The 11,712-nt window shown below is 44.6% G+C and overlaps 2 protein-coding genes across 5 annotated transcripts in view; one reads left to right on the plus strand and one right to left on the minus strand.

Moving 5' to 3' along the window:
* The window catches only part of nek9 (NIMA related kinase 9), a 129,464-nt gene that overhangs the window by 103,753 nt on the left and 13,999 nt on the right, over positions 1–11,712 (plus strand). The window lies entirely within an intron of this gene.
* Positions 11,123–11,712, minus strand: part of unc79 (unc-79 homolog, NALCN channel complex subunit) — a 34,993-nt gene continuing 34,403 nt past the window's right edge. For all 4 annotated transcript variants that reach the window (XM_073927709.1, XM_073927708.1, XM_073927707.1 and 1 more), the window contains one exon: positions 11,123–11,570. In XM_073927709.1, the coding sequence (XP_073783810.1) occupies positions 11,382–11,570 (189 nt within the window). In that variant the 3' untranslated portion in view covers positions 11,123–11,381. The remainder of the gene's footprint in view (positions 11,571–11,712) is intronic.

The following is an 11,712-nucleotide window of genomic DNA, read 5'->3' on the forward strand; positions in this document are numbered from 1 at the left end:
GCGCTGACCGCCGTCCTGCTGCTGACGCTCATCTACTGCTACAAGGCCATCAGAAGGTGCAGACGCTGAGCTCACTTCATCTGTCCCATCCATACACCACTGCTCATGAACACGGGCTGCGTCTCAATCAGCTCACTGGCTGCAAGTTTATCAGTAGGTCAGGTGCACTAGTAAGGGCACTGATGAGCCAAGTTCAGTGTGACAGGAGAACGTCCTCATTGTATGATAAATTCCAGGAGTTTTCTGGGAGATGGGTCTGAAATACAGGAGACTCACAAGAAAAACAGGAGTGTTGGCAGGTATGACTGTGGAGACCCAGATTAATCAAGGGACCACACAATGAAGGAGTGATTATTCTGCTCAGCCCACTCGCAGATCATTGTGCGTGTTTGACCCAGTGTTTGACCCAGTGTTTGTCTGTGTTTGACCCAGTGTTTGTCTGTGTTTGACCCAGTGTTTGACCCAGTGTTTGTCTGTGTTTGACCCAGTGTTTGACCCAGTGTTTGACCCAGTGTTTGTCTGTGTTTGACCCAGTGTTTGACCCAGTGTTTGTCTGTGCTTGACCCTCTTTGCCGGACAGATGGTCAGGTGAATCAGTCTTCAGCAGAATGGATGACGAGACGCTCTCTGTCCTGCTCAGGCTTCAAACACACTCCGACAGCTGTGCAGTCCAACACTGCTGCTCTCTGTGAAGTGTGTGTGTCTCCAGCTGCTGCATGCATTATTGAGCAGCGGAGCGCCGGGCGGCCGGTGTCAGGGCGGAGGCCATAAAGCCAGCAGAGATCAAACCAGCAGGAGGAAAGAGGAACTAAAGACCTGCTCACACCACGCGGGATAACCATGAATATAACCATAATTAAAGCTGCAAGCAGCGATGATAGGGACCTCGCACCCGGGCTCACCGCCGCCCGGTGACCTTACGATGACAGAGAACAGCGAACAATAATAATTTAAGCCAATATATAAAAAAAGATCTAAGAAAATCACAGATTTATGCCAAACTTCCTTCTGTCAGCAGGTGGCGCTATAACTGTGACTTAAGATTGGCATGTAGATGTCTTCCGGAGAGGAATCTTATCAACCATGTGAAGTTTCAGGCACATGGGACATTGTGTGGCTGAGTTATAAGCCAAACTACCTTCTGCCAGCAGGTGGCGCTATGAAAGACTCAATATTATTATGTAGATGTGTTTAGGAGAGGACTTTCATCAACCATGTGACATTTTAGGCAGATCTGACATTGTGTGGCCGAGTTACAAGCCAAAATTTATTCTGCCAGCAGGTGGCGCTATGACTCTGACTCAATATTATTATGTAGAAGTGCTCAGGAGAGGACTTTCATCAACCATGTGAAGTTTCAGGCAGATCAGACATTGTGTGGTTGAGTTATAAGCATTTCCTGTTCCATGGCGAAGCGTTGAGGTTTGTCATGCCACCACAGACACGCCCCTCTGCAAAAACTCTAGATCTTTACAATATATCATCGCTAGAGCTTTCAGATGACACCACTCTATTTTGGTGCTGATACAGGAAAGTTTGTGGAAGGAGTTTGTTACAGTGTCAAACATGTCATTTCCTGTGGCCAGCAGGTGGCGCTATAACTGTAACTGGATATCGGCACGTAAACCTGATCAGGTCAGGACTGTTATTAAATGTGTGAATTTTGAGGCAGATCGAATATTGCATGCCAGAGTTATAAAGACTTCCTGTTTTGTGGCGAATCATCAAAGTTTGCGAGGCCGCCACGGACACACCCATCGATGAAAACTCTAAAGCTTCGCAATTTAACATCACCAAGGCTTTAAGATGACAAAACCCAATTTTGGTGTTTATCAGATAAAATCCCTAGGAGGAGTTCGTTAAAATACAACGCCTGGAAATGGCAAAAGGGCCACTTTTTCGCCACAGGAAGTTAAAAATATCCGACTTCCTGTTGGGTTTGAGATATGGCTCCAAGAGACTTTTTCGTATGTTTTGCCATGTTTGAGGTGTGTGCCAATTTTCGTGCATGTGCGTGATTCGTAGGTCGGGGGCTCGTTTGTTTAATTTTTCTAGGTGGCGCTGTCGAGTCATTTTGCCACGCCTACTTCAATATTGTTATGTGGATGTGTTCAAGAGATGACGTTTATCAACCATGTGAAGTTTCAGGCAGATCGGACATTGTGTGGTTGAGTTATGAGGACTTCCTGTTCCATGGCGAAGCGTTGAGGTTTGTCATACCGCCATGGACACACCCCTCTGCGAAAACTCTAGATCTTCACAATATAATATCGCTAGAGCTTTCAGAGGACACCACTCAATTTTGGTGTTGATACGATAAAATTTGTGGGAGGAGTTTATAACTCCGTAAATCATGTCATTTCCTGTGGCCAGCAGGTGGCGCTGTAACTGTATCTGGATATCGGCATGTAAACGTGTTCAGGTCAGGACGCTTATCAAGCGTGTGAATTTTGAGGCAGATCTGATAATGCATGCCTGAGTTATAACGACTTCCTCTTTTGTGGCGAATCGTCAAAGTTTGCGAGGCCGCCACGGACACGCCCATCGATGAAAACTCTAAAGCTTCGCAATTTAACATCGCCAAGGCCTTTAGATGACAAAACCCAATTTTGGTGTCGATCGGATAAAATCCCTAGGAGGAGTTCGTTAAAATACAACGCCTGGAAATGGCAAAAACGCCACTTTTTCGCCGCAGGAAGTTAAAAATATCCGACTTCCTGTTGGGTTTGAGATATGGCTCCAAGAGACTTTTTCGTATGTTTTGGCATGTTTGAGATGTGTGCCAATTTTCGTGCATGTGCGTGATTCGTGGATCGGGGGCTCGTCCGTTTAATTTTTCTAGGTGGCGCTGTCGAGTCATTTTGCCACACCCCTTTCCGAAGCCCATAATAAACGTAAATTTTCGCCACTTCTGAGGCGTGTGCAAAGTTGCGTGAGTTTTCGGGCATGTTTAGCCCCTCAAAACCGCGATTCATTCCGGAGGAGAATAATAATAATAATAATAATTAAAGCTGCAAGCAGCGATGAAAGGGACCTCGCACCCGGGCTCACCGCCGCCCGTTGGCCTCAGGATGACAGAGAACAGCGAACAATATTAATTTAAGCCGATTTATATAAAGAACCTGAGAAAATCACTTATTCATGCCAAACTTTTTCTTGTCAGCAGGTGGCGTTATGACTCTGTCTCAAGATTTGCATGTAGATGCCTTCAGTAGAGGAATCTTATCAACCATGTGAATTTTCAGCCAGATCGGACATTGTTTGGCTGAGTTATATGTAATTTCCTGTTGCCAGCAGGTGGCGCTATAACTGTGACTCGCTATTGGCATGTAGATGTCTTCAGGAGAGGATTTTAATCAACCATGTTAATTTTCAGGCTGGTCAGACTTTGTGTGGCTGAGTTATAAGCCAAACTATCTTCTGCCAGCAGGTGGCGCTATAACTGTGACTCAATATTGCAATGTAGATGTCTTCAGGAGAGGAATTTAATCAACCATGTGAAGTTTCAGGCAGATCAGAAATCGTGTGGCTGAGTTATAAGCCAAAATACCTTCTACCAGCAGGTGGCGCTATGACAGACTCATTATAATTATGTAGATGTGCTTAGGATAGGACTTTCATCAACCATGTGAAGTTTCACGCAGATCGGACATTGTGTGGTTGAGTTACAAGCCAAACTACCTTCTGCCAGCAGGTGGCGCTATGACAGGCTCAATATTGTTATGTGGATGTGTTCAGGAGATGAATATGATCAACCTTGTGAAGTTTCAGGCAGATCGCACATTGTGTGGTTGAGTTATAAGCATTTCCTGTTCCATGGCGAAGCGTTGAGGTTTGTCATGCCGCCACGGACACGCCCCTCTGCAAAATCTCTAGATCTTTACAATATGTCATTGCTAGAGCTTTCAAATAACATCACTCAAATTTGGTGCTAATATAATAAAGTTTGCGGAAGGAGTATATTACAATGTAAAACATGTCATTTCCTGTGGCCAGCAGGTGGCGCTATAACTCTATCTGGATATCAGCATATAAATGTATTCAGGTCAGGACTGTTATCAAATGTGTGAATTTTTTAGGCAGATCGGATAATGCATGCCTGAGTTATAACGACTTCCTGTTTTGTGGCGAATCGTCAAAGTTTGCGAGGCCGCCACGGACACGCCCATCGATGAAAACTCAAAAGCTTCGCAATTTAACATCGCCAAGGCCTTTAGATGACAAAACCAAATTTTGGTGTTGATAAGATAAAATCCCTAGGAGGAGTTCGTTAAAATACAACGCCTGGAAAAGGCAAAAATGCCACTTTTTCGCCACAGGAAGTTAAAAATAACCGACTTCCTGTTGGGTTTGAGATATGGCTCCAAGAGACTTTTTCGTATGTTTTGGCATGTTTGAGGTGTGTGCCAATTTTCGTGCATGTGCGTGATTCGTGGATCGGGGGCTCGTCCGATTAGTTTTTGTAGGTGGCGCTGTCGAGTCATTTTGCCACGCCCACTTCAATATTGTTATGAAGATGTGTTCGGGAGAGTACTTTTATCAACCTTGTGAAGTTTCAGGCAGATTGGACATTGTGTGGTTGAGTTATAAGGACTTCCTGTTCCATGGCGAAGCGTTGAGGTTTGTCATGCCGCCACGGACACGCCCCTCTGCAAAAACTCTAGATCTTCACAATATATCATCGCTAGAGCTTTCAGATAACACCACTCAAATTTGGTGCTGATACGATAAAATTTGTGGGAGGAGTTAGTCACACCGTAAAACATGCCATTTCCTGTGGCCAGCAGGTGGCGCTATAACTGTATCTGGATATCAGCATATAAATGTATTCAGGTCCGGACTGTTATCAAATGTGTGAATTTTGAGGCAGATCAGATAATGCATGCCTGAGTTATAACGACTTCCTCTTTTGTGGCGAATCGTCAAAGTTTGCGAGGCCGCCACGGACACGCCCATCGACGAAAACTCTAAAGCTTCGCAATTTAACATCGCCAAGGCCTTTAGATGACAAAACCCAATTTTGGTGTCGATCGGATAAAATCCCTAGGAGGAGTTCGTTAAAATACAACGCCTGGAAATGGCAAAAACTCCACTTTTTCGCCGCAGGAAGTCAAAAATATCCGACTTCCTGTTGGGTTTGAGATATGGCTCCAAGAGACTTTTTCGTATGTTTTGGCATGTTTGAGGTGTGTGCCAATTTTCGTGCATGTGCGTGATTCATGGATCGGGGGCTCGTCCGTTTAATTTTTCTAGGTGGCGCTGTCGAGTCATTTTGCCACGCCCACTTCCGAAACCCATAAAACCCAGCCATTTACACCGTGTTTGGTGTGTGTGCAAATTTTCGTGAGTTTTCGGGCATGTTTAGACCCTCAAAAGTGCCCCGATTGGGGGCGGAATAATAATAATAATAATAATAATAATAATAAAAAACGGAGCAATTCCAATAGGGCCTACGCACCGTTTCGGTGCTCGGTCCCTAATAATTAAAGCTGCAAGCAGCGATGATAGGGACCTCGCACCCGGGCTCACCGCCGCCCGATGACCTTACGATGACAGAGAACAGCGAACAATAATAATTTAAGCCAATATATTAAAAAAAATCTAAGAAAATCACAGATTTATGCCAAACTTCCTCCTGTCAGCAGGTGGCGCTATAACTGTGACTTAAGATTGGCATGTAGATGTCTTCCGGAGAGGAATCTTATCAACCATGTGAAGTTTCAGGCAGATCAGAGATTGTGTGGAGATTGTGTTTTAAGACAAACTACATTTTGCCAGCAGGTGGCGCTATGAAATACTCAATATTATTATGAAGGTTTAGGAGAGGACTTTCATCAACCATATGACATTTTAGGCAGATCTGACATTGTGTGGCCGAGTTACAAGCCAAAATTCCTTCTGCCAGCAGGTGGCGCTATAACTCTGACTCAATATTAATATGTAGAAGTGCTCAGGAGAGGACTTTCATCAACCATGTGAAGTTTCAGGCAGATCAGACATTGTGTGGTTGAGTTATAAGAAATTCCTGTTCCATGGCGAAGCGTTGAGGTTTGTCATGCCACCACAGACACGCCCCTCTGCAAAAACTCTAGATCTTTACAATATATCATCGCTAGAGCTTTCAGATGACACCACTCTATTTTGGTGCTGATACAGGAAAGTTTGTGGAAGGAGTTTGTTACAGTGTCAAACATGTCATTTCCTGTGGCCAGCAGGTGGCGCTATAACTGTAACTGGATATCGGCACGTAAACCTGATCAGGTCAGGACTGTTATTAAATGTATGAATTTTGAGGCAGATCGAATAATGCTTGCCTGAGTTATAAAGACTACCTGTTTTGTGGCGAATCATCAAAGTTTGCGAGGCCGCCACGGACACGCCCATCGATGAAAACTCTAAAGCTTCGCAATTTAACATCACCAAGGCTTTCAGATGACAAAACCCAATTTTGGTGTTTATCAGATAAAATCCCTAGGAGGAGTTCGTTAAAATACAACGCCTGAAAATGGCAAAAACGGCACTTTTTCGCCACAGGAAGTTAAAAATATCCGACTTCCTGTTGGGTTTGAGATATGGCTCCAAGAGACTTTTTCGTATGTTTTGCCATGTTTGAGGTGTGTGCCAATTTTTGTGCATGTGCGTGATTCGTAGATCGGGGGCTCTATTTTTCTAGGTGGCGCTGTTGAGTCATTTTGCCACGCCCACTTCAATATTGTTATGTGGATGTGTTCAAGAGATGACGTTTATCAACCATGTGAAGTGTCAGGCTGATCGGACATTGTGTGGTTGAGTTATGAGGACTTCCTGTTCCATGGCGAAGCGTTGAGGTTTGTCATACCGCCATGGACACACCCCTCTGCGAAAACTCTAGATCTTCACAATATATCATCGCTAGAGCTTTCAGATAACACCACTCAATTTTGGTGTTGATACGATAAAATTTGTGGGAGGAGTTTATAACTCCATAAATCATGTCATTTCCTGTGGCCAGCAGGTGGCGCTATAACTGTATCTGGATATCAGCATATAAATGTATTCAGGTCAGAACGCTTATCAAGCGTGTGAATTTTGAGGCAGATCGGATAATGCATGCCTGAGTTATAACGACTTCCTCTTTTGTGGCGAATCGTCAAAGTTTGCGAGGCCGCCACGGACACGCCCATCGACGAAAACTCTAAAGCTTCGCAATTTAACATCGCCAAGGCCTTTAGATGACAAAACCCAATTTTGATGTCGATCGGATAAAATCCCTAGGAGGAGTTCGTTAAAATACAACGCCTGGAAATGGCAAAAACGCCACTTTTTCGCCGCAGGAAGTTAAAAATATCCGACTTCCTGTTGGGTTTGAGATATGGCTCCAAGAGACTTTTTCGTATGTTTTGGCATGTTTGAGGTGTGTGTCAATTTTCGTGCATGTGCGTGATTCGTGGATCGGGGGCTCGTCCGTTTAATTTTTCTAGGTGGCGCTGTCGAGTCATTTTGCCACGCCCACTTCCGAAGCCCATAACAAACGTAAATTTTCGCCACTTCTGAGGCGTGTGCAAAGTTGCGTGAGTTTTCGGGCATGTTTAGCCCCTCAAAACCGCGATTCATTCCGCGGAAGAAGAAGAAGAAGAAGAATAATAATAAACGGAGCAATTCCAATAGGGCCTACGCACCGTTTCGGTGCTCGGTCCCTAAATATATCTCTCTCACACACACACACACACACACACACACACACACACACACACACACACACACACACACACACACACACACACACACACAGAGGAGCGCTAATGATCAGTGTGTGTGTGTGTGGATTGTGCTGTTTTTTGTGTATTCTTTATTGTGTCCAGCAGGTGTCAGTCTACAGCGCTGCAGGAGCTATCAGTCCTTTAGGGCGGAGCTATTAAACCTTTAGGGAAGAGCTATTAGACCTTTAGGGCGGAGCTATCAGAGCTTTAGGGAAAAGCTATCAGTCCTTTAGGGTGGAGCTATTAGGCCTTTAGGGCGGAGCTATCAGCTCTTTAGGGAGGAGCTATCAGTCCCTTAGGGTGGAGCTATTAGGCCTTTAGGGCGGAGCTATCAGCTCTTTAGGGAGGAGCTATCAGTCCTTTAGGGTGGAGCTATCAATCATTTAGGGCGGAGCTATCAGTCATTTAGGGAGGAGCTATCAGTGCTTTAGGGCGGAGCTATCATTCTTTAGGGAGGAGCTATCAGTGTGTGTCCTGTTTCTGTTCGCCCTCATCCATTCATCAATCGTCCTTATTTTGTGAGCCACTCAAATTCAACAATCCAAGAAGTAAATCCAGCACTGCGCTACATCTTTCCCTCATTTCAGGACCGTTTCACTCAGATCCTCGGCTTGATGCTGGCTATAAAGCAGATCTCCAGCAGATGATGTCTGATCCTCCGCAGCTGAAGGAGCGCTGGTCTATCCAGGGAATCTGCTGATTATGTAATGTTATTTTCCTGATGCTCTGACTGTCAGTAATGCAGCTTCCGGCAGTCCAGCACAGATATACAGTCAGAATAAAGCCTCATTCAGACCCGCACGGCCCGCTTCACTGCAGAAACACAATCAGCCTAAATATAAGCACTGCAGAACACAGCGCTCTCCCTGCTCTCCTCTCTCTCTGTGTGTGTGTGTGTGTGTGTGTGTGTGTGTGTGTGTGTGTGTGTGTCAGGTCAATAATGATCAGCGTTGGGGAAAACGTAATATATTATGATCAAAATCACTTAAAACTAAAAAATAAGAAAGTAAACACGAGTTCTCTTGGTTTCCCTTTAAGGAAATTAGTGTGCACGCATGTGTTGTATTTGTTTTGTTTTTAATAATAAACAAGGCTTAAAATAAAGTAATATATTAAATGTTGAGCCAACACTACTATAAATAACACTTAGGGCTGGGCGATATGACAGATAGCTGCTATCCTGATAATGCTATATACCAGTATAGGACACATGCTGATAATCCAGTCATTCAATAGATGATATTGGCCACATGTGATGTAGAGTCATGAGTGTAGTTATAGAAACATCCTCATACATATGAGTTCATATTTCCCTCTTTATTTCCAGCTTCAGGGTAAATGTTTGATTAAACATGTAAAATAATGTAACATAAACACTAATGAAATGCCAAAAATGAACAGCGTCCACATCTGATACCGCTAGATCACTTGCTCAGTGTGAACACAGTGCTTTACTGCGCTCATATTAATGATGAACAGTGTATGCTGGGACATCACGAAATAACTTACACAGAGATATTGCATATTGCAGAGCCCTAATGAAGCTGTATTCACTGTGATGTGCAGGAAACCCCTGAAGAAGCAGACAGCGGAGGAGTCCATCTCCATCAGGAAGAGCAGCAGTGCAGCTGTCTGACACGGACGTACACTGCTGCTGATCATCTCTATTGCTGATGGGAAGAGAACCTCCAGAGTGTTCAAGCTTTGGGACAAGCTACCTCCTCATTGATGGAGCGCTCTGTTATTATAGACACTATATTATAGATTCAGCAGCAGAGGGTTCATCTGGAGCTCACGAGTCTGTCATCTCCTCAGGTGTTTGCTGTGAGGAAGATCATAGTGTGCAGATGAAGTAGGTGTAGTTCCTCCCGCTGCTCTTTTCCTTTATTTTCACTTCCTGTAATAGTCGAACTGAGCGATGAGCACAGCCCAGAACATCTCTATAACTGATCCGTTTCTGCAGCAGTGATCAGCTCAGTGAAACAGTTCTGTTGGGTTCAGTGGGTTTGTTTACCTTCTGCTCTCCAATATGGCCGACCGACGGACTCTAATGCACTGCAACCTGCTGGAGGACGAGGAGAAACGGAGAGCAGGTGAACACTCTGCAGGATAGTGATGCAGTGCAGCGTGATTTACATGTGCAATATATATCAACAGTAGACACAATACTACAGAACACACTGAAGAATGCCTTTCTTTATGGTTTTGCCTTGTCTCTAGTCCAAATATCTCAACATTCTGAAATCCGTCAGCATTTTCTAGACAAGCACAGCAGATAGTCCTGTTTTCAGAAAGTTCAGCGAGCTTCTCATTTAAATAATGTTATTTGAAAGCAAATAGGCATCTGTCTTCCCCCATTGTCAGATTATTTTGCTTGTTTTAAGGTAAAACTCTTCATTTATTTCTGAAAACAAGACCATATTGTTGCTTGTCCAGAAAATGCTGACTGATTTCAGAGTTTGTGGACATTTAGCCTAGAAACAAGACCCAAACGCAGCATTTCTGCCGTGTACATCAGTCCACATGTGTAAGCTGATGTATGAATGATGCATGACTGTAAATACAGAGGCTAAACTAACCTGTGTCTGTTGATGATTCACACATGCTCACAGGGTCAGGCTACATCTCGTGTCTGCTGCATTATTGGAGATGATCAATATTGTAAGAACACTGGACTGATCATGGTGGATCCTCTGCTGCTGCTGCTGCTGATGATGATGATGATGATGATATGAGCGGCTTTAATGAGGAGCTTCTGAAAGACCTTTGAGTTCAAACACACACGGCAGCAGAGCTCAGACAGATGCTGCGTCTCAGCAGTGGGAGTTCATCACACACACACACACACCGGCCACTTTATTAGGTACACTTCACTAGCACCGGGTTGGACCCTCTTTTTCCTTCAGAACTGCCTTAATCCTCGGTGTTGTAGATTCAACAAGCTGCTGGAGATATTCCTCAGAGATTTTGCTCCATATTGTCATGATAGCATCACACAGTTGCTGCAGATTTGTCGGCTGCACATCCATGATGCCAATCTCCTGTTCCACCACATATTTCCTGTTTGTCGGAGCATTCTCTGTAAACTCTAGAGATGGTTGTGCGTGAAAATCCCAGTAGATCAGCAGTTTCTGAAATAACAACCATGCCACGTTCAGAGTCTCTTAAATCCCCTTTCTTCCCCATTCTGATGCTCGCTCTGACCTGCAGCAGATCCTCTTGATCATGTCTACATGCCTAAATGCAGTGAGCTGCTGCCCTGTGATTGGCTGATTAAACATGTGCGTTAGTGAGCAGTTAGACAGGTGTACCTAATAAAGTGGCCGGTGAGTGTGTGTTTACAATAAATGATTTCAGGACACAAACACACACTCAAACTAATGCTCGTTTAATAAAAAGCCTCTTGTTTATTTGAGTTAAAATCTGCACATTATACACAGAGGGAACACCTCAGGCTAACACACTCCTCTCAGTCTTATACACACACACACACACACACACACACACACACACACACACACACTAGAAAGAGCACAGCTTCATGTCCACCTGCAGACACTACACCTGCTGCTGGAGCTGTGTGTGTGTGTGTGTGTGTGTGTGTGTGTGTGTGTGTGTGTGTGTGTGTGTGTGTGTGTGTGATCACATGGGGTAAAACTGCGACGCTGCCTCGGAGGACTGGATCTCCACCTGCGCCATCTTGAACTGCGTGCACTGAAGCCACTTGCGGAGCGTGAGCGGGAAGGAGCTGGAGCCGGGGTTCTGGAGACACTGGTGGTTCACACGGTTCTGGATCGCCTGCAGACGCAGCTGGAGACCTGCGGACAGGTGCTGTATACACACACACACACACACACACACACAATCTTTGATTCTTTCTCCTGTTGAACCCAGAAGGTGATATTCTGAGAAAGCTGAAAACCGGTAACCATTGACCTCCACAGCAGGAAAAACAAATATCACAGAAGTCAAT

This window comes from Danio rerio, chromosome 17 (assembly GCF_049306965.1).
Source record: "Danio rerio strain Tuebingen ecotype United States chromosome 17, GRCz12tu, whole genome shotgun sequence".
NCBI classification, from domain to species: Eukaryota; Metazoa; Chordata; class Actinopteri; order Cypriniformes; family Danionidae; genus Danio; species Danio rerio.